Below are 25,488 nucleotides of genomic sequence, written 5' to 3' on the forward strand. Positions count from 1 at the left end.
CCTCTATGAATCTTATCTAACCTTAAATCTGTTCATAGCTTATCTCCATTATAGAAATCCACTAAAAGGTAAGAGTCATCTAAAGTATAATGCATCCATTTATCCTCTTGGACCATTACAAATTCAAAAAAAAAAAGCCCAAACATTTGACCCCACCTATTTGTAACCCACAAAATAGTTACTGACAATTTGTGCTGATCCGCACTTTTTGCACCCCTAGGCTAAGGGAGGTCCATCAGGGAGAAGAATGTAGTTCGCAGTGTCACTTCTTGAAAGTGGTTTTAATTTACATTCAGCCCAATTTTATTGTTCTGAATTTTTAAAAGTTAGCGTATAGTATAGTGTATAGTATAGTATGCTGGTTTGGTGCTGTGTGATAAATGAGCATCTTTAAGTTTGGAAATGGAAAAGTGTTAGTGAACACAATGTAGTTATCTGGATAATCCAAGCAATTGTGTGGCTTAAGCTATGAGGAGGGCTGGTGGCTCATCAGAGACTAGTACAGCATATAGAACGGTTAGAGAGTGCCTGTAAGCCAAGTGGCTTATCAGCCAGGTTTTTTACATACCATACACAAAGTAATACATCAGAATTTGTTTTACCTTATGTATGTCAAGGTTTAGTAACACAGCACTCTTCAAACTTCTAGACTGCATCTGAACTCTGATTATTTTTTTTAAACAGCTAAGGCCTTGGGAACAAGAATACTACAATCCCACAAAATTTTATGATCTGAGGGGATTTCAGGTACTTTTTATTTTGTGGGGTGGTAAGGCCACTGTGCAATGATTTTCTTTAAGTGTGAAACTGGGAAGGTAATTCTCCTACATGAAAGGCCAAATAAAGTACTTACTAGCCTAGAAGAGAACTTGTCTTTCATAAAAACTGATAATTTGAGCAAATTATAACTTAGAACTTTCATTCTTCCAGTGCAGTATGTCATGAGAATTATATGAAATTGAGTATGTTTCTCTTAGTTTCTGATGTTCCCTTTTGAAGTAGCAAGAGAGGAAGGCAAATCATGCTCCATGAAATAGAAAACTAGTAGAGATAGCAATGGAACTGAAGCAATATATAAAATTAAAAGTCAAACTTCTATAGTAAACTTTCACTGTCTAATCCCAACCCCCAAATGAGAAATCTGCTTTTAAGAGAAAGTGAAACCAAGGTATAACACTGTAGGTAAGGAAGATGGTTTGTAGCTTATCACTAACAATTTTACAATATATACATGAAACCTTATCAGCCAGCTACCTCAGTCCCTAGCTACAGTGGGGTTACACTGCAAACATAACAGTAAACCAGTTTTGGTAAGCACAAAGACCTCAACATAATTCAACATATAAGATCTACCCAAATCTTCTGAGAAAAAAAGAGGCTCTTCAGTTGTAGTTTGTTTCACAGGCACTGTTGCATGGCCAGCAAGTCAAGTAAGCTTGCCTGTTTAATTATCTAATGAAAATGGAAAAATAAAATGAACAGTTTTATTCATCTTCTGCAGTTACCCAGTCCTGTATGAAATAAAACTGAAAAAGGCCTTACAAATATTTGTTTTTACACATGAACTGAAGAACACAAGAATGTGCATTTCCAGTTTTTCTTGGCTTGGGTCATTCATTTCTGAACAAATCAATGCAAAAGTCTCCAAGAGGGTTTGAAGGTTGTTTTCAGTTCCTTGAAAAATGTCTTTTGATCAGGTAATTTTTTTTTCATTTTTGAAAAAATGTTTTGCATATTCAGAGTTGTCAAAACTTCCTTTATGCACAAGAGAACAGAACAGTTCTCCAGGACGGTTTGCTTGCCTAGTCTCTCCTCAAAGGTGTTTGCTGGATCTCAGCCTCCTAGGCGCTGACCTTCACCCCAGGCAAAACCTCCTGGCCTTTCTTCAGGCAGTGGATTGTAATTGGGATCTTCTTCTGGTGTATCAAATATTAGTTTCCTGTTAAGCAAAGTAATTTTTTTTAATGCTCAGGTCAACAGACACAAAAGATTGTACACATATGGCTAAAAAACTGGAAGCATTTAAAGCCCCATGATTTCTGCCAGCCTGTTTTTTTCTCTTTTGCCTCAAGGGTAGTTGGAAGGAAAAGGTGGCCACAATTAATTAGGAATGTATATTTGGCCTAGGAAGAATCATCAGTTCCCAGTTCTCCTGAACTATGTATATTGTTGTATTTCCCAAACAGTTTGTTAAAAGGATTCTTTTAAATGCTGCTTTCAAATGAATTTCTGAAGAAGACTATATTGCAGCCTTCCACAATCTGATATCCTCCAGATGAACCAAACACAGCTTTCATAAAGCTCAAGCAGCAAGACAAGATAGGGAGATTTTGTGGCTCTTGTTATTGTTGACATTTATCAAGTTAATCATTTATCATAATGAGCTGCTTCTAGGACAATTTTCTTGCTGAAGATATAGCCTGATTTCTAAACTGATCTAAAACCTACTATTGAAAGCGGGTACTCTTTTCTAAGATGATATGGGTCAATCTAGCATGGGAAATGACATGTGAAGAGGCCTGAAGCCAAAAATACCCACCTATTCCAGCTACCTGTTCCATACGCAACCAGTCAGAAGCATTTATGAAGCCCACAAACAGTACCTATAGACAACAATTCTCCACAGCAACTGTCTTCAGCATCTGACACCACTGGATATTGAGCCAGGTAACCAGCCCATTTAGTTCAGTACTATGCTGACAGTGGTTCTCTAGATTTTAGATAAGATATATTTCCCAGCTCTGCCTAGACATGCTAGGGTTTGAATTTAGGATATTCATCATACCAAGCACGTGCTATAATACTGAAGTATACTTCCTCTGAGAACTCCATTTAATTATACATCTCTTACGTATGACCAACTAAGCTCTAGTAGGAAAACTGTGAACAAATCTGGGAGATTAAGGCAGTAATTCGAGAATTCGGTGTGGATTAAGCCCCATCTCTGTCCATTTTCTATCTTCCTAGGTTTGGAATTCTCTCCCTGAATACAACTGTTTTGCATTAGTTTGGAGACAGTTTGTTCTGTCTCCTCCCTCCCAGCCAAAACCCACCACAAAGGTAAGCACTTACAATATGGATGGTGTTTTTAGAAGCCTTCCTCCCCCAGGCTGATTTGGAAAGACATCTTCCAAGAAGAAATATATGTGACCTACAGCAATGCCTAGTGATGAGGGGAGAAATTTGGAAACACAGCATTGTTTTATTATAAAATAAAAGCCTAAAACCATCCACTATCCAACATTTATCACTCCAGTTTTGAGAAGGCATTTAAAAAGCCTGTTTCATAAAAGACTTCCTGAGGCTTGAAAATAGTTTTTTCTCAGGAATCCTAAAGAAGCTAGTTTCTTCCTCCATAGGACCACAAGTGTTGTTATTGAGGTGGACAGCAAAACCTACTCCTGCTGTCTTAACCACAGTTTAAAACATTTAATATTTTTCATAACATCAGTCCAGCTATTTTTAAAAGAAGCACCTCAAGATATATTTTGCATGCCATTTCTAACTTACTCAAGATTTTTAAATGTAGCATTCCTTTTCTTGGCCTCTTTTCTTCATAAGTAAACTGTAAGACAACAAGCAGCACGGTAGTGCTTTTATGAATTCTGCATTTTTCATTCTGTGAAGTATATACAATTCCCTTTATTAAAGTAGGGAATCAAATTTCTTGTCTATGCATCTGTATCCCATCATAATGATTATAAGAGGCTGTTGTCAAAAATTCTTTTTGATTATGTGCCATCAAGATAGGGGTGACTTTTAGCAACTACATTGAAAGCCCTTCTCCAGAATGATTTGGCCCTTCAGATCTTCTAACGGTGTACCCATCGCTGCTGTAATTATGTTGGGATTCCTCAGGGACTGCCAGTATACTGCATAACTATAACTTTGCATTAAAAAATACTGTACCCTTCAAATCTCAATTTTAGTATGCACAAGCAGAAAAGCAAATGACTATTTGTAAGAGATGAGACAGGTCAAAAAGGCAAGGATTTCATTGTAGCTCATTACTAACAGAATTCTCAATCATCTTACCTAGAAGATCTACTATAATGGAGTTTCCCAATAAAAGTGAAAATCCCATGAGAACCCATGGAAGAAATGGGGCCTGAAAGATGAGAAGCCCAAAGAAATTCATGCGAACAAAGGGATTTCTGCGGCTCCAGACATATACTAGCATTATTGTAAATGCTTGCCCTAAAAAAACCAAATTGACAAACAAGCCAAAAAGCTGATGGAGTAATGGTTAAGGAAAGAGTCATTGTACTCTTATTAAGAAAATTTAAAAATAAATAGCAGAAAGTACTAAGCTAGCATACTTATTTTGGTAGCTCTCAATGTCTAGTGGTATACTAGGAATGAGGAAGAACCAAAAATTAAATCAGATTTAAAGTGTCAGCTCAAATTAACATTCCAAATCTTTTTTAAAAAAAAAAAAAACCCACCCTCACAACTGAAAAGTTGAGAGTTTAATTTACACACCTTAGAAAAACCTTGGCAAGACAGGTTCCCTGAGACAGATCTACTTCAACCTGTGCATACTGATTTGAGGCCTGATTGGAAGCCATCATATTTGTCTAATCATAATGAAACTTTTTAAACTGAGGCTTGGTGCAATGCCTCAATTGAGTGAAAGCTTTGCAATCATTGTGAAAGCTACACAGATGTGAACTTGGTAACTCTCCCAAAAAAGGCACATTGGAAGAGGGAAAATGGCCACTAAGAATGGATTTCTGCACTTGCATTGGATAATCAAACACATGAATACCATACAGGTAGTCCTTGCTTAACTACCACAGTTGGGACCAGAATTTAGGTCGCTAAGCGATGCGGTCATTAAGTGAATCATGTGACTGGACCTGATTTTACGACCTTTTGTGGTGGTTGTTAAGCGAATCACATGGTCATTAAGGAAATCATGTGGTTCCCCATTGATTTTGCTTGCCGGAAGCTGGCTGGGAAGGTTGCAAATGGTGATCATGTGACCCCAGGACGCTACAACTGTTGTAAGTGTGAGCTGGTTGCCAAGTGCCTGGATCTCAATAACATGACCGCTGGGGTGCTGCAATGGTCGTAACTTCAGGCACCAGTCATAAGTTACTGTTTAATGCCGTCATAACTTCAGTCGCTAAACAAACAGTTGTTAAGCGAGGAGTACCTGTAATGATGATCTTGTTTGAAAGTACCACCTAACAAAATTTTCCACAGTTCTGAAAGTCTTCTGTGAATCAGTACACTTGAGTTGAGTCTCTAGAAAATTAAGGCCCAGACAGTCCCCAAATCAAACCAAGGAATTGTTTTTTCTTGAAAAAAAAAAGGGTATTTCTATAAATAATTTCTCCGGAGCAGTCCTACTGGATAGGTCTGCATGAATTGGGAAGCTTCCCATCACCACAAGACACCCAGAATTCTCTCACAAAGGGTTTGTTTCTGAAAAATGCTTGCTATTTTAGTTGCTTCCCTAGAAGATGTATTCACTATTAAAGAAGTATCCCAAACACAGATTGAGAGCAATTATAATCATTTTGTCAGGCGTTGCCCCAGGTCTTATATATAATTCAGCAATGAAAGGATACAGTCATTAACAGTCCACCAAAAAGGAACATAAATACAAAGTCTGCTGTCCGGCCTCGAAATGATCCTTCCTCAAGCATTCGACAGTAGCGATATCTGATTACTAGTTCAGGAGAATAGGCAATTGTAATTACACAAATAGGGTCAAACATTTTCTCAGATTTTTATGGAAATAAAATCAATAAAAACTTCTATGCCATAGAATTGAGGTACATCAGGGACTGCTTTCTGCCCATACAATCCAAAGGTCTAAGGTAGGCCTCTGTAACCAAGCTACCACTACTGTAAAGGATCTGTCTCCTGTTATCACAGATCTAATTTTGTATTGTTTGATTAGCTGCCAAGAATCATATTTTTGTAGTTAAGACTTTTACTCTTGGGGGTTACCAGTGCTTATCTCGCATATGCAGGAAGAACAAATATCATAATGATTACATTCTCTGTTGGGTTATGGTTATTTTAATTTTGTTTTGTACTTGTGTTTTAAGGGGGGGCTGTGTTTTTCTGTGGATTATTTTTAGCCACCTAGGGTTATATATTTAAGATGGGCAACTATATAAATGTTCTAAATAAAGAAATACATTATTTGGCTCAGATATATAAATCTCTTTCTTCTACAAGAGAATGGATCCAGAGAAAACCACATCAATAACATGTATTCAAAATAAGTCCTCATTTATCTTAGAATTTTGTTAAAGATGATATATTCAATAATGGGAGATGCCTAACCCATGCAGCAATCAAGCAACTAAAGGAATATTCTTTATTCAACATCCAGTGTTTCAAAGGTATTTTACCAAAAAAAGATTATAAATGTTCAGATTATTTGGTGAGTAACCTCACCAATTGCAGTAAGTATTACCTACTTCAGGAGAGCTATAATGAGAAAACATTTCCTAGATAACTAAAACTTCCATCTGTAATAATGCTCCTGGTACTATATTAGAGGGGTGTCTTGAACGTTTGGATACTACCACAAAGTAGGCTCTCTCCCTCTTATCCTCACTTCCAAAGATAATCTGTGCCTCATGAGATAATCCCAAGGATTGGGCAATTTAATACTACAACAGAGATTCCTTTGGGCATCTTGACTCTAAGCAAAGCTGGATCTGTCCATAAACAAATTAGGAGCCAACACTGTCAAAATATGAAAACAAATGGTGATTACTCTTGAAATACAGCAAGACAGGATGGAGGATAAACATGTGGCTTATGACACTTTTTTAAAGAAGGAAACAGTTACAGCTAGTATCATCTGCTTTAAATTACTTATTTGCTTCTAAAGTTGTTGTTAAACCACCTGGAGTCCATGTAGATGATGGCAATATATTAAATAAATAAAATAAATTAGAAAAGAAGCTTCAACCAACTTTCATTGGGGTACTTCTAAAGAGTCTTACACATGCAACCATGATTGAGCTTGCACACAGAAGATAAGCAAAAGATACAAGAATATCATATTAAATAAAAAATTAAATCCAACTGGCCCAAAGAAAAGGTAGTTTGTAATCAGCCTCCATACCTGCAAGAGATATGAGGGATGAGAAATTAATAAATCGCATTTAACAAATACCTGTTTTAATCAGAACTCTCAAATGATATAGAAGTATTCTGTATAAGAAGATCTTAACTTGGGTATTTAAAAGTAAGGTCTCATACAGAATGTTTTTCTTTAAGATTCAGTATTTATTAGCACTAATTATCAAGCTTTATAATTAGTTATGGTTAAAAAAAATCCTTAATATTAGATCAATATTGCCTGACAGAATGCCAAAACAGAACTAGTTTATAAAGTTTGTAGCCCAATAAGAATCACAGCAAAAACCAGCTGTAGCTCATTCCACTACAAACCAATCTATCACTATTTGGTAGCAAAATCAACACGTAACATTATTAGAAATAATGCTTGTAGCCATAACAGGGCTCTAGCATAAACCTCAAGAGTTTCACTTGCAACTCTCACAAACACCATACAGTGTGAGAGGGAGATTTGTTAAAAATACCACCAGTTCTTATTTGCGAAAACTGAGTTGTGCCAGCTGTCTTTATGAAACACTGACATGCAAAGAAGCACTTACTTGAAAGTGTTTAAATATCAATTCTGGGTTGAAGTACAGTTGAAAAGGTGTGATTAATTCTAATTGCTAAAAAAAAAGAGAATATAAAGGAAGTCACAGTTATACAACATAGTAATGTAATTTATGAATTCACCATTAGGCAGGTTATTACTGTAATTAGAGTATCTTCAGTGACCTAACATAATCTAGTTCATAACTGTGCTATCTTCATGCATCATCTATTTCATCTAATACCAATACCAGTCATGTAGAACCTGCTGGGATCTTTCCAAAGACACAAGCCAAAGTACCATCTCTTTCTCTCCATAAAGATGAACCCTCTTACTGGGCCATTTGTTCTAATTTCAAAATTCTATGCAAAAGAACAATACCATGGAATGTAGCAATTACCACTTTTTAAGATAACCTTTAAAAAAGAGTAAGATAAAACGTGTATAAAATACCTGTACATAGAAACTTAATCTGTTAAATTGGCAGCAAAAAAGAAGGCTGCTGTCTTCATCCCTTGCTTTTGAGGTATTTGCTTGACCACTGAGGAAAACATGCTAAGAGGGCTTTTCTTATGTGCTCAGTATCCCAAAAGTCACTGCTGTAAAAATCTATATACCTTCAATACTGAAGATTCGTGACATTTTCATCTGTTTTGTTTTGCACCATGCTCTGGGCTATGAGTTTATTTAGATTTATACTAGAAAAGTGTCTTTAGTAATATTAGCAAGTGATAGGATAGCTATATGATAGTTTAGTTATGCTGCAGGCAAGTAGATGGGAGGATGGTTTCTCTGCCTGGATCTACCGCTCTGCAGAAGAGTAAATGTTTTTATTACATATGGACTGAGTTCCAGATTTTATTTTACACAATTTTCTCTCAATTCCCTTCTCAGCCTGATTTAATTTTCACAAGCATATGGTAAGTCAATCTGAGGGATCCTAACTCTTCATGGCCTGATCTAACCTGCTGCCCTAGCAGATGGATCACCAACAGTGGAACGGCTGCTTACATTCAGCGCCATAGATATAACCCTTATTCAAAGCTTAACTGCACGGAGTTTCTAGAAGAAAGGTCACTCACTCCTCCTCCATTCAATCTGTCCTACCTGGCAGGGCTACTGTGAGAACAGAAAGGAGGGTTAAGAACTCCTTAGAGAAAGAAAAGATACCGACTCTAATTAGCTATTACGTGACACTTTTTAATTTATGCAGTAAATTAAACGTATTTATTGGAATCAGAGAAAAAGGAGTTCATCACGATCAAATCCGGAATTACAATGGATCTACTCTAATACGATAGAGGTGTGTCAAAGGAGGAGCTCTACGGATTCCCCTCGACCGACTGCTTCTCTACTACAGAGCGACCACGGGAGCCCACCCTTTTCCCCCACTCACCACAGCAGCAGTGGTGAGGACGCAGGCGGTAGTGTAGGCCCGTGTGACAGGAGGCACCTGCAGGTATTCCTGTCGGAAGGTCTGATACGCCATCTTGGCGCTGCCGCCTAAAGCTCTGCCTCTGCCCACGGTATCTTCTCGATGCCGGCCAATCATATCTTCGAAGCCGTTTGACGAATAGCCAATCTGCACCATCCCATTCTCCCTTTTTTTTCCCCCTCAGCCAATCTGTGCCGTCCACCTCCCTCCCTCCGTCTGCTTGTCGAACCCAATCAGAGCTGATTTGGTGTGCCGGAGAATCGTGAAGACTACCGGAAGTCTAGTCTGCGTCACTCTAGTCTTCCCCATCTCTATGGTCAGATATGGAAAGGGGAGGGCGAGAGGGAAGCCGTTCGGAACAACGAGCGAGACCAAAGAGGCGGGAAAAGTGAATTTCAACTCGGTGAAATTTCTTTGCGCGCAATTGAATCCTACCCGGGAACGGAGGAGGATTGAGGTAAGGTGAGAGGCCTAAAATATGTAACCTTTTAAATTAAAGCAGAAGACTTAATGCAAAAGCCGTTAATAATGAAATGGAGCAAAATGGACAAAAAAAGGACTAGACGTTGGTTCAATACAAAAAGCACAAGGAAAAAGCAAGAACCGGAGCAGTTACCATAAAACCTTAGACAATTTTTGAGTATTAAACGGAAATCAAGAAATGAAGACAAACTCTTGATTGATTTCACACGCGCAGTGTTCCAGAAGCGCTTCCCCGCCCCTTAAAGAGGGAAATGGCTCTGGGAGGGCAGTTTTCGATGTTGTTACATTTATTTGTTAGATTTATATATCTCACCAGGAGGTCTGAGCGACGTACTTGTGTACGCACCCAAGAAATAATAAATACACGTAAGTCTCCCTTCAACTCTGTGAGGTAATTTGGGCTGAAGGAGCCTAAAACCACCCCGCGGATCCGAATCCGGCCCCAGCCACCCACCCCCACCCCGGTCCTGGTCCAACGCCGCAACGGCCACCCCAGCCCGATTCTCTTTGTTTCTGGGGCTGGTGTTAAACAAGCCTGCGCTGCCTGCGGCCAGGGTTGAAAGGAAAGTAGTGGCTCCATGTTAGTTCGCCAACAGATGGCAGTGCTAGCAGCTCTGACGTGCTTTTCAGCGTCTCTTCTTTCGCTTCAGTTGGCGGGAAGTCGATGGGAGAGAAGGTTGGGTTGCTGTTGCTCGTGAAATGGAAGCCTGCAGTGAGTACTCGGCAATACGCTTTAAGCAACGTGCCGTGATTGAGTTTTTGACTGCCAAAGGAGTCCCTCCAATTGAAATTCATCGCCGAATGCAGGTTGTGTATGGGGATGACTGTGTTGACGTGAGTACTGTACATCGCTGGGCCCAAAAATGTAAAGATGGGAAACCAGGAAGAGCCGACTTGTTTGATTAAGAATGAAATGGATGACTTGTGACAACAACGGACAAGTTTCGTATGAGAGAGGTTGATGAAACGGAAGAACAATCAGGGGATCACTCAAAGGGAAATTTCTGTCAAGCCTGGCATTTCACAGGAATGAGTGGGTCACATTATTGACCTTCTTCAGCACTAGAAGGTTTGTACAAGATAGGTTCCTTGCATGCTCATGGCAAAGATGAACTCTAAAATTGAACTGAACTCTGAAATTCTGCACACATTCACATCTGGTTTCTGAACAAAATAGTCTGTTCATATTTTGGGTTGGGGTTTTGACATAGTTAAACAATAAGGATATTGGTTAGATTTATATATCTCGCTAGGAGTAATCACCATCCATATAAATGTATTTGAGAGCATTTAGGGACCTATCAGATGATCCTATTCAATTTTCTGTTAATTGTATAACATTCCTACTTTTAAAACCCAATCACGTACATATCTATTTGGAAAGAAGTCCTAAGTTTAATAGGAATTGCTCTCAGGTAAATGTGTATAGGATTACTATTTAAATTTTATAGCTGTTTATCTGAGAGGGAGAAGCTGTGCTTCTGATAGTTCTCTTTTGGGAACTATTTTAGGACTTATTGAAGTTTGATCATATTTGTCAAAAAATTATTTGCATAGATTTCTATAAGGAAGTGTTACGATGTTCACTTTCCACTTGTCTTGGAAGCATATTCCAATTAAGTGCTGCAGGTTGATGCCAGTTTATTATGGCTTCATCGGTTCCTATCAAGGGTTTTCTTATAGATCACTAAGACCTTATTGATGATGACTTTTTCATTATTAATCCAAATGCTCTCTTATAAAGGTTGATTGGCAAAAAATCAGAGGTAATTTTTCACTTTTGACATCTATTTCTTCAGAAAAAAAATATCCAAATTCAATAGTAAGAGGAATTTGGAGACCTTTAATTAATTAGGGAGAGTTCTGAAGCTCAAGTTTGGCATGGGTATTCATTCTAAATATAAAGGAAAGCAATATGTTTGCAAGTGTGATTAGTGTCAATCTTCGGAGATGTATCATTATTGCAAATATATAATTGTATATATGTATATAAAATTCCATCACCCTAACAGGCAGCCCAAGGCAACTTTTTCTGTCAGGTTTCCTCAGGGATGAGTGTTGCCTGACTTCTGTAAATCTTGCAGATTTGCATTCTTTCAAAATAGATAGTTTTTAAAATCTCTGAAACATTCTGTATTAATACAGTACTGTTCAGTTATAAGCACGTTCTTCTGGAATAAATCAGTCCATTTAATAACCATTTCCATAACATGAAATTAGTATTCAGAATGATTTTATTTAGCTTTCAAGTTGCATAGGCTTTTTCTTGATTCTACAAATATCAAGTAATTCTGAGTATAAAATATTTATCCAGCAGGTTTTCTATCTATTGATTAATTTAATTTGTATGGCCACCCATCTTACCTTTTTTCCTGTCCATAAGACAGTTTTTTTTTTCCAAATTTTCCTCCCTCTTCTTTTGCAACTATCACTTCTTTTTTCTATTAAAGAAGTTATATATATATATATATATATGACTACATGCCCAAATGCTTGGAATAGTTTGTCAGTTCTAACAGTAATGCACTGTGCTAAACCATTTTATTTTAGCATGTGGTATGAACCCAACTTTTGTGGTTTACTCAACTAACTACATTTAAGTAAACTGTGGCTTATGTAACAGTCTGTGAGAATGTCCTTGAGAGACAGGAGAAAGAGGAGCAGCAGCAGACTAGACAACAGTCAGATAAGAGGCCAGCTTAGCCCCCAGAAGGAACAGGAGCATAGCAAACATCTCAGAAGGGACCCTCCCTAGTTTCTTGGAGTGTAAAGGCAAGGGGAGAGATGTACTTTCAGATTTGCAAGATTCTGTTACTGTAATCTTACAATAAAGTTAGTGTTAATACTCATGGTTGGTGCTCCTTGTCTGAACTACCTCAAAGGACTGACAACGTAGCACAATGTATGAACCCAGTTCAGTATCTTAACTTACTAAAGACTGATTTTTAAAAAATTTTCTTTCTAGGTATTTCTCAACATGTCAGTAAATCCAATGGTATATGAAGCCCAGTTTTTTGGCTTTACCCCTCAAACACTCATGTTGCGGATATATTTTGCTTTTCAAGATCATCTTTCCCATATAATGCTGGTAGTGGAGAAAGTCATACTAAATAAACTAGAGAACATCTGTCCTAATCTTACTCCTTCTCTAATCCGGAGGAGCACAGAAAAATTCTTCGCTTTCATGAAGGAACGCTTTGACAATCTGTTCAGTAAAATGGAAGAGCCACTTTTAAGCACAGTTTTGAGCATCCCCAAGAATGTTTGTCTTCCAGAAGATAAGCTCCAAGAGGAATTCTGCTACACTGCAAAACAGTTTCAAGAACTCGAGAATGAGATCAGCCAGCTGGAAAGAGAGCTCAAGGCTGAAACATATGCTGAGCAAGCTCTACAAGCAGAACTGGAAGAGCAAAAGATTGTCCAGGGGCACCTTGAAGGGATTCTACAATGGTTTGATAGTCTTGACAACACAGGCAGAAATGAGGGGACTGGAAACCTTAAAGAAAGCTTTGCTGCCTTGACAAAAACAGCTGCCAAACTGCAGAATATTGTGCTGGAGGTGGAGGAGAAAATGAACAGACTGGAGAAAGTGACTGAATAACAGCAATATAATAAACATATTTTCACCCATTCCTTTTTTTTCCCCTTGGAAGTATTTCCAAGAATTTTTGTGGGCCAGTCATGATTCATTCACATAATTTGCAAAGAATAAGGAAAGGCCTTTCTGAGGTAGCACCTTTCCCATGGAATGAAGTTTAAGGGTCACCTGATTAATCTCCTTTGCTCTAGGGAGTATGGCCATAGTTGTGGGAAGACTACCTGGCAAGTGGAAGTGAAGTCAAGTTAGAATCCAGTTTTATGCCCTTAATGGCTGAAACTGCCAATATGATCCTCTGCAGATTCTGCTCAGAGCTTCATAGATGTCACCAATTTAATTTTGTGTCCTGATTGTGCAATGAATTATAGTCTAAGAGTACATGAAGAATCTTAAAGTACTTTAATATTTGAAAAGATGAAAAGCAGCAATAGGTAGTTTTGCATCTGCATTTCAAGTAACAGAAAACATTACAACAGCTTCAGAGGTATTTATTTCTTAAATTATAATCCTGCCTTTCCAACTGACAAAACTCAAGTAATGAAACCAGCTTATATATCAAAAACTTCCCTCAACCAAAATGCTGGGATTTTCCAAAACTGGGGAACAACCACATCAACAGCCCTCCCATGGAATTCTACTAAACCAGCCTCTAACAGTACCTGTATTTCCATTTTCAGTGGATCTTTATGCCACTGCTTAGCTTATGGGCAGGCAGTATTCTTTGGGACAAAAGGAGGCCAGGCTAAAAACCCTTTTGTGGGAATAAGGGAGACTTTCTTCTAAAAAGATATATTAGGGGTACCAGAGTCTTCCTAGTTATGGCAGGGGGGGGAGTAATTTCCCTTCCCCCCATTTTTTAATCACAGCTCTGAATTTCACCAGCATATTTGAGAGGAAGGAGCAGCTGCCCATCCCAGAAAACACAGCTTTATTTCCAAGTGTTATTAAAAAGATGACACACATTAGGCTGCTTTATATACTCAATCAGACCACTAGCCAATGTTGTTTCCACTAACACTCAGAAACTGTCAGAGCTGGTGAGTGGTATGTTGGCCAACCCTAGTTGTACAGTAGTTGGCCCTGGTCTTTAGATACATCCAAGAATGAAATATATCCATCCCTATCTGTTATCTGATCTCCTTTAAGCGGAAATGTACCTAATAGAATCTAGGAGATATTCTTTGCAAAATAGGTGGTTCTTCATACACAGTTGTGCTTTTACTCCCTTATGAACGTATATGCAATTTGGATCAAAGTTTCCAAGAATTTGTACATAGAAGTGCTGCAACCAGAAATGTCTGCTCCAAACCTATAATCCCCAGCTCCTATCATAAAAGGAGAGAGTTTATTCATCAGGGCAGTTTAGAAAAAATAGCACAGGTCCAGTTAAATTTAAAAAAATAGAGGACACTTTTTGTACTTATATATACTGTGATTATTATATACATACACACCCTTCTCAGAAGAAGGGGAAAAAAGACTTAGCAGCATTGCTTTCCAAGTAGTGCTACAACAGATGGAATTAAAAAATCACTGTCCAGGAATCACAAGCCTAGAACCAAAAAGAAATAAATGCAAGTTATGGTTTCTTAAATAAAATCCTTATTCATTCGCAAACACCAAGTGTGTATTTTAATACAGCCATACCTCTTTCCTACTAAGCAACACTGGGGACTGTAACTTTTTAAACATCTCTTCCATCTTCTAAGTTTGCAAAGACTATGATACCTACTCCCAAGTTTTTCTCCCTCTAATGACCATGAGTAAGGAAAACCAGTGCCAGCAAAAGTGGAATACCTTATTTTCTCTAGGTATTGAAAATAACTTTAAAAAAAACTGAAATCACTAGAAAAAGCTAGTTATTCTGCTTCGCATTCCACTTAAAATAAAAACTTTGCTTTGTAGTCAAAGAAATCTCTATATGGAGTAGAAGGATGAGAAAAAAGTTACCATGGCTGATTTCAGAAACTAACCAGGCTTATCCTTTGTTAGAACGTAGATGGGGGAACCACTGAACATTCCAGGGTTAGGGTTGAAAAAATATCCCAGAAGATGGCACTGGTGAACCACTCTAACGTCAAGAAAGCTGCATGGATGCAGGCATCAAGAGTTGAGCTCAGCAAAAGGACATCTTTGCTTTTCAATAAGGTGACATTAAGATTGGATTCACAACACTGTCTATATATCACTGTCATTACTCTATTGTTTGTGATTTTAGTGATAAAAATTGGAGGTAAAATTATTGGAGAGAATTGTCAATGGAATATTCTGGCTGAATTTGGATACTTACCTGACAGCTCATAAGAAGATTAGCTTCTCCTTCCATCATATTAGTTATAGTGAAAACAGGACAGTGCTGACAGTGTTGGCTATGTTCCATCAGGCATTCTTCTAAGAGCAGCTTGAGTTTTTCCTCAGTCATCCCCTTAAAAGAGAAAGTCAAATTTCCATGTGGTTGAGTCAAGCTGTTACTTGTCCAATTGCCAATTAGCCCCAATCCCTTCTCCTCTTCTTGTTATAAACACAGGTGAAGAGAGTACTGGATGTTTTAAATCACATGCCACCTTGAATTCATAACTTTCTAAGAGCAACCCTGCTCATTAAAACCAAAGGCTAGCATTTTCCTTTCTACAATGGTCAACTGGCTGCTATCAGAAGCCCACAAGTAGGGCATGAAGGCAACTTCCTAATCTCTACATGGAACTTCTGTTTTTATTTCATTTTTGGGTCATTGCATTTGATTATAAAACCCCTCCTGGATCTGACCAAAGGTCCACCTAATGCAGCATCATTAGCATATTTTATTTTATTTTGTTCATCAAATTTGTCACTACCCATCTCGTTGAAACGACTGGGCTATTTACAGCATCGCCCCATGCACACTGGCAGAGCCAGGTCTTTAATACTTTTCGGAAAGCCAGGAGGGTAGGGAATATCCTGTTCATCTTCCTCAGCAACTAGTTTTGGCCAACATTACAATACTGCCTCAAAAACTGGAGGAAATAGATACCCAATTTATCTTGGAGTCAGCTGCTATCCTTTCCTTAATTTTTCTTTTCTGGGGGTGGGGCATGGAGAAAAGGAATATTAATAAACCCAAATACTATTTTTCTAGTCAAATCATTTAACAACCACACAATACACTAAGCTAAAATCAAATATATCACATTGCATCTTATTGTAACATGTTAACCCAGCCTTAAAGATATGCACGAACTAGCATTTGATATCTGGCTGAATAGGCAAGTCTAGACTAGTATGGAGGACTGAGCAATTGAAACCGATTAAACTAATGCCTCAAGCTAGGAAAAAATAAAATAAATTTAATCCAGGCACTCTCTTAAATAAGCCTCACTTGACTGGATGTGCAAAAGCATGAAAGCACAATAGGAAAAGGACTGTAAGAGATCAATCCCTTTCCTGCACACACAAGCTGGTCAATGAAGACTGACCATTCTCAGCATGAATCTTGAGGCTGGATTCACATATCACAGTAAGATGACTGGTTGAAAAAAACAACAACAGTTGGCTGGGATCATAAAATAGCTGGCTAGCAGTGCCTCCAGGGCATCAGACTGTGAAAGGTCTCTTTCTCATCAATTTTGTGTCTAAGTATTTTTAAGCAAAGAGCAAGCAATCAAACCAAAGAACTTAGGTGTGCGAGCCAGAGGTTTAAATACTGAACTTCCCTGACATTTGCTTACCGGGGTATTGATGCACAGTCCACACTGGCATACCACCGTGTTACTCATCACACTGAGATTGTTCCTAGATGCAAAGAGAACTGCAATTATGAAAGTGGAAGATGATTCCCCCAGATCTTACCTCAAAGGCATTGCACATGGGGATCAAATGAGAAGAGAAAGATGTGTGAAGGTGAAAAGCTATCAACCGATGAACTATGAACCAGAAAAGCATTCTGCTACTACCTTGGAAAATTTTTTAAAACTAGAAGCCTCAAAAACAATTTTAGGGTCAAATTTATATATTTTGCAGAAACTGAGTGGCTAAAACATGCCATGAATTGTTACTACTTAAGTCTACAAGTAGGAGGATCAAACTGAAGAAAGCATTTCTTCCCCTATTCTGCACAGTAAGAAACCAAGCATATTAGAAGAGTTCTGAATGGCTTTCAGTCTAACACATCAGTTTTCTAACACACCAGTTTTCTATAGGTGGGTTCCAATGTCTAGCTAAGCTATAGTTTGTGAACAAGGCATAGTCGCTTGTTCACCAGTCACAACAGCTGAGAAACTGGGATCTCCAGATGCTGTTGAAATACAATCTCCAGCATCTTTCAACATTCATCACAAAAACTGGTATAGCTGAGAGTTCTCTTCTAGCAACAGCTCCACAGTATTTCAACATCAGCTTGAGTAACAGTAAAATCCAAGGACTTCAGAACAGACATTCTAAAAGAAAGGAAGGAAAATCTCTTCAGCACAAAAGCCAAATTGCCTCCTCAAAAATCTTTCAGTGAAAGCATTTCATATCCACCAGCTAGTCAGTCCCTCAAGCCACTTTCTATTCATCAACACACATGTACTATTTTGCCTATTCTTCTCTGCATAAAAAAGTGCAGCTTATAGATACATATCAGCACGCAAATGGTTGGATAATGGAAGAAAAGCTTTATTTATAAATTAGATTTATAAAGCTGATAGAACTCAAGGGGTATAGTTGTTCAGGTGTTAGACCAGGGCCTGGGAGATTCAGGCATGCAAACCCCCTAAGTGACTTTGGGCCAGTCACACTCCTTCAGCCCAACTCTCCCCCTCCTCTGGGCTGTTGTTATGGGGAAAAAAATAGAGGAAGTGCAAGTGCAAGATATATTGCTTCTCATCAAGGAAAGGCAGGATATAAAACTAAAAGCAAAGTCTTTCCCTCATCAAGCAACTTGCACAAAACAAAGAGGTCAGCAAGATGGAGAGAACATGTCAACTCTGATCTGCAGAAACGGAAGAAAGTTATTTAGGCTATGAACCACTGACTGAAGAGGATGACAAGGAATATCAGAAAGAAGGAAGAATGGGACGTACTTTCTGGAGTCCTGAATATGGAGCACTCCACGCTGCCTCATTGTGCTACAAATTCCACTTGTAAGTGTAAGAAAATCAACCTTACTTCAGGATGCAAGTAAGGAAAGCCACATTTTTGGTCCCCACTTATCTTTGAAGATGGAAGAAGGAAAGTCTTTGCATAAAAAAGAACTTGCACAGCAGTGCAGCAAAACGAAGCTGAAGCTGCATCTGACACAGCAATTCAGCTTTCCTTAGGAATATTTGTGTAGCCTGGTACCAAGCAGAAGCAGAGGTTTTACAGGATGCTTTCTCAAACCAATCACTTCACCTTCTACAAACAGGACAGATGATGTGGTGTTCTGCATCCAAGCCATCAAGCATTGCGTTGAGGCACTCCTCTTCAAACTGCAGGCTTCGCTCATATTCCTCTATGGCCAACTGTTCTGCAAAGGAAAGCATTGCTGTTAATTGGTTAAATCTCCTTCAAATTTTGTTCAATTCCTAGTGACTTCATGGGGTTGGAAATTCCTGGCTTTAGAAAACTGGATTTTGATCCATTTTCTGATAAATATGATCCTGTTCCTTTCCTTGCCTCAGCTTTGATCTCCCCTTTTGAGACAGTGCATTCTCAATCTCTTACTTGTTGGTCAATTTCATATAGCTCTGTGGTCTTGCTATGTCTTTACTTCTGTAGCTAAGCTTAAAACCTTCCTTTTGGTTTCTCTTTTTCTTGAATGTTATCAGCTGCTTGTCCCCTCCCTCTTGTTCTTCAAAAGATTATAACCTTTTGTTTTTTAAGTCTGATGTATTTTCTGTTCCTTCTGAGCTATTCTATTTTAGATTTTAGGATCCGTAAAAGTTTTCTTTCTATTGTCCTTGTTGTTGGCAGCCCATAGGCTTAATGGTCACTTTAGATGGACGTCAAGGGCATCAGTGGCAGTGCATGATGGCAGTTAATGGGAAGTAGTGAAAGGAAGGTGCTGGGAAGATGGGGTGGTGCAAGAAGCGAACTTCATATGCAACACTTGAGGCCAAATTAGTTGCCATCCTTAGTTTCTACAACAGCATATCCAATTGGTCTGTCTACTATCTCCCCAATCTTTCTAGTGCCTTCCTTTCTCTACCTCCCCTTAGCTAAGGCTTGGAAGACACAATGTCACTAAGGTTTGGAAGATACAATGAAGATCAAAGGAAAGTAGTCTGTGGACATGCCATGTGAATAGTGTGCCTGACATTTGCAGCAACTAAGAGGAGGTCAGGAAAGGATGGCACGGGGAAAATCAGCTGGGCAGATTCACAGGCCATATAGAGGAGGATGGGAAAGGCACACCAGCTTTGCCCTTCTCATCCTGTAAGACAAGACAGAGGAAACTACCTCACCCCACCTTAAATTTTGCTTTGTCTGAAGTCTGGAACAGAAAAGTATTCTAAATCTGATCTTAAAACAAAACTAACTTCCTTCCCCTTCCCCTTCCCTTCCTTTGTAAAGACCCCTATCCTGAGCACATCCTGGTTGTATTATAGAACCAGTCACAATATATCATTCCTACCAATTGCCTTCTATACGCCAGCCATTACAATGGGATCAGCATTCTCCTTCTATAAAGATCAGATACTGCAGGAAGTACAAAATGCAGCAGCACATCTGTTAACTAGTTCAGTTAACCTATAAAGTCTTATATGGCTTAGCATCAAGGTACATGTGGGATTGCCTTCTCCAGCTAGAATCAAGCTATCTGATACCACATCTTGAGAAAAATGTCTTGTAATCCCATTAAGTTAGTGGGGCTTCAGCCAGGAGGTCATGGCCCCTATGCTCTGCAACAGCTTTCCCCTGGAAGCTTGCCTTGCCTTGACCTTGATGGCCTTCTGGAAGCAAATGAAGGCAGTGCTCTTCCAAAAGGCTTTTTAAACTTAATTATTAACTTAGGTAGATGACAGGTTCCTGTGAATCTTTTATTAATGTTGTTCCTTTTCAAAACTACACGTTGATTGATTCTGATTTATTTTTTACAGTTACACCTATACCATGGGCATTTTCTATTTAATGTGGATATTTTATGCTCTTTGTGTACTGCCAAGAGTTACACTTGTAATGGCATAAAAAGGCAATCAATCAATCATCGTTTGTTAGCTTTCTATTCCACCTTTCCTCAGGGACTCAAGGCAATGTATATAGTGCACTCTTCTCCGTTTTTTCACTCACAATAACAACACTGTGAGGTAGGCTGGGCTAAGACGGTGGCTGGTACAAAGTCACCAACTTAGTTTCTATGAGCAGATTTGAATCTGGGTCTCCCCAGTCCCAATCCAACATTTTAACTACATCAAACTACAATATATCCAATTTTCTCATTTTATTTCATGTTTTTGTTTGCTAATCTTCTAAATTAATTTGCAACTTTTAAATGTACCTTGCTTTTTTCCTCTTTTCTCCTGAAATACTGGCAGTAATTTACATCTGGGTGTAAGATGCATCTGGGTCAATGCATCTCATTCATCTGGAAAATGAAACTTTTCCCCCCCTGCCTTTGTATCGAGTAAATTATAACTGTTACTAATCTTGAGCTGATCGTACATATTCATTATCACATTCTAAGTCAGGTACACCCTTACCAGTACACGTTTTACAAACATGCACTGCTGAAGGATATATAGCCCTGAGATTCCCTGGTGAACTCCTAGCCGACCCTGCTTAGCTTTTTTGAAATATATCAAGGTCAGCTATGCACTGTTCATTAGTAAAAGCATTAATAAAAGCAGTGGCTATCAAAGTCAAATAAACTTAAGTACCTTGAAAGATCAGTTCCTGCTGGATTTCATCCAGTACAGCCAGTTCTTCAAGCATCTAAAGAGGAAAACTAGTCAATGTTCTAGTTCTAATATTTAAGGAAGGGAAAGAGCGTATGCCAGAGATGCACACTTAGGGCTGCTTGCATTTAGCACTTCATACACACTTCCTCCAAACTGAAAACTGGAAACAGACATTTGCTTAGGACCCCTCCACCAATCCAGGCCCATGACACTTAGCTACGTACACAAGGTCATATCCACCAAAGATTCTCAGAGCACAAGGGGGGAATTCTAGTAAAAATCCTCCCACTGCTTTCTTTCTTAGATTTATAACATTGGATGCATCATTCAAGAAGCTAGATGGTATTTTTGGCCTCCTCCAGGAAATACTTTTAGGTCAAGCGCAGAATTTTTATTATGACAATGCGTTCTGGCACTAGCAGAATGGTATGTTGCTTTCTTTAAAGAAAGTATGTTTCTAACCCACCTTTTCTCCAAGGAATTCAAGGTGACAGACATGCTTTCCCCACAACACCAATGAAGTACTCATCTTCCCCACTACTCTAAGTTTTGACTGCTTCAAAATTAGTATCTTTTTCCTCGGCTTTTTAAAATAATAATTTATTAAACTTGTATGCCGCTTGACTCTCAATGACTCTGGGCAGTTGACAACAATCAAACAAATAAATTATGGTAAAATCAATAAAACAAAAAAAAATAAAGATAAAAGTGGCAAATGTGATGAAGTAAAAAATAAGTTTTATTATGCCCTACATTCTGCATGTTGAGTGCTGTGTTGCCCTATTTATTTATTTAAAGATGAACAAGGCCAGCCAGACAGTATGACTCTGGGCAGCATAAACACACAAATCCAAAAGAAGGAAAAACAAAAAAAACCATCTAACAACAAATAAACAATATCTAAATACAAAAAATAAAATGTAAATATAAAATTGTGTTTCTACTCACATCCCACTGCTGTTTACTTTTTCAAATGAACTTGACATTGTTCTATAAATTATTTTAAAAGCCTGTTTCATATGCCAAGATACTTTCTACAAGTAACTACAGAAGTGTTTACTTTTTGCTTAATAAGCAAAACATATAATAAGTAAAACATATTTAGACAAACTGCTATTAAAGCAAGAATAAGACATCTTTTGCAGTCCTAAACCGCCACTCCAAACTGATGTAAAAATAATCTTTTTTTATTGGTCAGATCTCAAAAGAGTTCAAGACTCCGCCCAAATTTTGGGGTGAGATAATAACATCTTGTGAGATTTTGTGCCTATTTTGATTCTGAGCTCAGAATCATTGCACGATGACAGCAGAAAGGACTGTTGATGCCTGTAAGGACATGGATGCCAGTCCTGCGTTCCAACCCCCCCCCCCAAAAACTTCCTTGCATGGCACTAACCCGGGAAGAATCTTGCTTTCTGAGAGAGGGTAGCTGAGCATCCACAGACTGCCAAGCTTTCCATTCAACTTCCATCACTTCCTGTGCCAGCAAGGGTTCACTGGCTCTGCGAGCTCCATTTTCTCCCACTTGACGATACCTTTCTAGCAGCTTGGCCCGACTACTTTTCAGTCTCTCCACACAGCGCTAAAGGGAGGGGAAAAAAACTCACTTCAGCAGTTCTTATTATGTTTCTAAATAGCAAATCTTTTTTTAAAAACCTTTTCTGGAAATCATAAAGGAAGTGCTTGGTTCAAGCTTTCTACATTTCATCAGAGAAGAGGCTGCAAAAAACAAAGCAAGGAGATAAAGTAGCGTGCATGTGCATTTCTCCCAGGGTGTACTATTCTATATGTGTACGTGTATAAAATTGTATTTACATTACAGTGAATATGAAAGCAGAATTCATGTAATATAATGCAATGAAATTATTTAGAACCTGGAACTGGGAAGCAAACAGTCATTATGCCTTTATTGCTCCTAATTAATAAGTGTAAACCAGTATGCAATTTACTGAAGTCTGCACAAAATCCAGAAGGTATAGCAACCTCTGGATTTCACTGAGGATGGAGACAGGGTTTGAAGGATAATAACTGATAAACTTGAAAACTCAACTTATTTCTCTTCTTAGTACAGCACTATAGATGCCAATAGTGCTATACATTCTGTAAGTAAATAGTAACGTGGATTTAGCTATCACTTCTACCTGTTGATCACAAAACTCTCAATTATAAAATAAAATGAATAAAATGTCTGCACAGAAGACCATTTTAATTAACTGATTAATTACATTTATATGGCTGCTCCCCCCACTGTAAGACTAACGTCCAGTTAAAAACAACAAAAAAACCACCCAAACAAAATTAAAACACATCATGCCTGAGGCCATTTACATCTACACAAATAACTCCCTAGAAATGGGCTCACCGAATGTTCTGCCCCAATGCTTGAGGGAAGAGACTGATCTTTAGCCCCCAACAAAAGGTTGGCAGGGTCACGGCCATTCGTATCTCAGGGTTATACTGTTCTACAGGGCAGATGCTACGACAGAAAAGTCACACCTCCTAGGTCAAATAACATTGTTTAATAGAAGGATTCCAGAGCATGCCCATCCTGTACAATCCTGTGGGACAGGTAGAAATAAATGGAGCTAAGGAGTCCCACAAATCAGTCAGCCTTGGCCTTTGTAAGTGACAACCAGCTCCTTAAATTGCACTTGGAAGTCTACTGTGAGACAATACGGCTTGCAAAATAGTGGTGTTACACCAGCTTATCTAGATGCACCCATAACTACCTGTGTTGTTACATTCTGGACCAACTCCAGCTTTTGAATGATCTTCAAGGGCAGCACCATGTACAGCACATTACAATAATTCAAATGCAAGGTGACCAAGGTATAAGTGATTGTGAGCAGGGTTTCTCATCCAGGAATGGGCGCAACTGCACCGTGAGCCTCCTGCAGTTGTGCATTGTCAAAATTGAATAAATAGGTGCACAAGATGGATTTGCGCAAAGGATCTCTGGCCACGGTGGCCACTTGCCTTTTGAGCAGGAGCCGAACCTAATAGGCTCGTCTTCTCCTCTTCTGCGACCGAGACAAATACAAAACCCACGCTAGCCCTGCTTTAAACTCTGAAATACAATGATAGTCATGAATTCAAGTTTAAGAGCTGCGTCTGCGCAATTCAGGAAAGGGACTCTAATTCGGGTTAACTCTTGAGATTGCAGACAGTTTCGACATCGTTGCTCAGAGCTTACTCCCACTCAGTACTTGCCACGGGTCTCCCTCCCAGGCAAGCCTGCACCCCAGGTTCACAGCCTCCTCCGAAGATACTCTTTGCCGGGTGGGCGTGCACCCACCATCCCGGCGGCGGGACTGACCGCCCGCGCTCCAACCTTGGATCGTTGGCGCCTCCGGCGTTCCGGGGAGGGGAGGGGAGGGGAGGAGCTGCTCACCTGCCGGAAAGTATCCTTCCATGGCGGGGTCCGGAGACCCTTGTAAAGAGCCTGGTGCCGTGGAAGCAACCCCGCCATCGCAAGTCCACCCCGGCGCCAAAGGAAATGTGGGCGGGACGAGCCGTTAGATTTACATACTGAGCTCCGCCACCTCCATCTACCAAGCTAAAGCATGCCGGGAAATGGAGTCAGGCAAAGAACCCTGGCGCCCGTTGCATGACGGGAAGCGCTCGGCTCCCTGCCTTGCTCTCGCCGTTACGGCGTTTCTGGTGCATGATGGGAATTATAGTTCGTGGAGGCGCGAATCTCATCCGTTTGCAAGGAGAAAAGAAAGCAAAACAGAGATTTCAGCCAGTGTTGGAGGGACTAGATATGGCACTAGGCGTGCCATATCCGAGCCACGAAGGTCCCACTAGAGTTCTGGGTGTCTCTTTGCTGCCATCTAATTGTTCTCTTGGGAAGTCACCATAGCTTGGAAGTCATGGTGGCAGAAAAAAAAGATGCTGTCGGGCCATGTTTCTGCTATCGTTCGATGAAAAGGAGAAAGATGCGATGTTTGCCCTCGGACTCCGGCAGCATCCTCTGATTATGTGCCATCAAGTCAGTGTCAACTCTTAGCGACCACAATAGGCTAGCAATGCCACCTATATCACGCCACCTCACAGCATTGTTTTTGTAGAGATAATAGGAGGCAGGAGCATGATGTACACCGCCTTATGTTGTATAATAAATAATAATAATAATAATAATAATAATAATAATAATAATAATAAGTGAACATATACTTGCTCATCTAGCAGTGTGTCAAACAGCATTACTTATCAACGTTGCTCCACTGCTCTTTCCACTGAACAAAGTAGCCAGTCTCTACATAGAATAATAAATTAACACCTGAACTTTTTAAAAGTGGCAATATGGAAGAACTAATGGGGAGAACATTTTGTCTCCCCAAGTCACTCTGCCACAAACTTCAAGGTAGCCATGCTAGAAAAAGGCATTCCAAAGACTCAGAGCAGAATTCAAAAGCACTAGGAACCTCACAGCAGGTGGTGGCATCTTCTGAAACTTGGCTGATCGAGGATAAAAGCTAAGGAGGGCTGGCCT

At 39.2% G+C, this 25,488-nt stretch overlaps 3 protein-coding genes across 3 annotated transcripts; 1 reads left to right on the plus strand and 2 right to left on the minus strand.

Moving 5' to 3' along the window:
- Window positions 1-1,392: 1,392 nt before the first annotated feature.
- DERL2 (derlin 2) lies at window positions 1,393-9,188 on the minus strand. The gene is made up of 7 exons (XM_007421571.4): window positions 9,039-9,188; window positions 7,653-7,718; window positions 7,023-7,096; window positions 5,577-5,670; window positions 4,036-4,231; window positions 3,073-3,163; window positions 1,393-1,939 (listed from the first exon to the last, which is right to left on the minus strand). Exons 1-7 carry the CDS (start codon window positions 9,129-9,131, stop codon window positions 1,834-1,836), a joined length of 720 nt encoding a protein of 239 aa, XP_007421633.1. The 5' UTR covers window positions 9,132-9,188; the 3' UTR covers window positions 1,393-1,833.
- Window positions 9,189-9,384: 196 nt separating this feature from the next.
- On the plus strand, window positions 9,385-13,161 carry MIS12 (MIS12 kinetochore complex component). The gene is made up of 2 exons (XM_007421570.4): window positions 9,385-9,534; window positions 12,526-13,161. The coding sequence occupies exons 1-2, from the start codon at window positions 9,391-9,393 to the stop codon at window positions 13,159-13,161; spliced, it is 780 nt and encodes a 259-aa protein (XP_007421632.2). The 5' UTR covers window positions 9,385-9,390.
- A 526-nt stretch (window positions 13,162-13,687) lies between these two features.
- Window positions 13,688-24,540, minus strand: RPAIN (RPA interacting protein). The gene is made up of 7 exons (XM_007421568.4): window positions 24,385-24,540; window positions 22,390-22,575; window positions 20,973-21,027; window positions 18,508-18,622; window positions 16,863-16,926; window positions 15,449-15,583; window positions 13,688-14,710 (listed from the first exon to the last, which is right to left on the minus strand). The coding sequence occupies exons 1-7, from the start codon at window positions 24,460-24,462 to the stop codon at window positions 14,681-14,683; spliced, it is 663 nt and encodes a 220-aa protein (XP_007421630.3). The 5' UTR covers window positions 24,463-24,540; the 3' UTR covers window positions 13,688-14,680.
- Window positions 24,541-25,488: the final 948 nt, after the last annotated feature.

The sequence above is a fragment of the Python bivittatus genome, unplaced genomic scaffold, assembly GCF_059951505.1.
Source record: "Python bivittatus isolate LINGU-HERP-01145 unplaced genomic scaffold, Pbiv_v1 ctg000690_np1212, whole genome shotgun sequence".
In the NCBI taxonomy this organism is placed as follows: Eukaryota; Metazoa; Chordata; class Lepidosauria; order Squamata; family Pythonidae; genus Python; species Python bivittatus.

Bases quoted from the DNA above. Each gene is read 5' to 3' on its own strand.
- RPAIN (XM_007421568.4), bottom strand. From the start codon at position 24,462: ATGGCGGGGTTGCTTCCACGGCACCAGGCTCTTTACAAGGGTCTCCGG. The intron at 18,623-20,972 runs GTACTTAAGTTT...TTTCCTTTGCAG, and splicing joins GCAGGAACTGATCTTTCAAG to AACAGTTGGCCATAGAGGAA. The intron at 14,711-15,448 runs GTAAGTATCCAA...TTTTGGTTCTAG, and splicing joins ATCTTCTTATGAGCTGTCAG to GCTTGTGATTCCTGGACAGT.
- DERL2 (XM_007421571.4), bottom strand. From the start codon at position 9,131: ATGGCGTATCAGACCTTCCGACAGGAATACCTGCAGGTGCCTCCTGTC. The intron at 7,719-9,038 runs GTGAGTGGGGGA...CTTTTTTTTTAG, and splicing joins TCCTCACCACTGCTGCTGTG to CAATTAGAATTAATCACACC. The intron at 7,097-7,652 runs GTAAGTGCTTCT...TATCTCTTGCAG, and splicing joins TGATATTTAAACACTTTCAA to GTATGGAGGCTGATTACAAA.
- MIS12 (XM_007421570.4), top strand. From the start codon at position 9,391: ATGGTCAGATATGGAAAGGGGAGGGCGAGAGGGAAGCCGTTCGGAACA. The intron at 9,535-12,525 runs GTAAGGTGAGAG...TTTTCTTTCTAG, and splicing joins GGGAACGGAGGAGGATTGAG to GTATTTCTCAACATGTCAGT.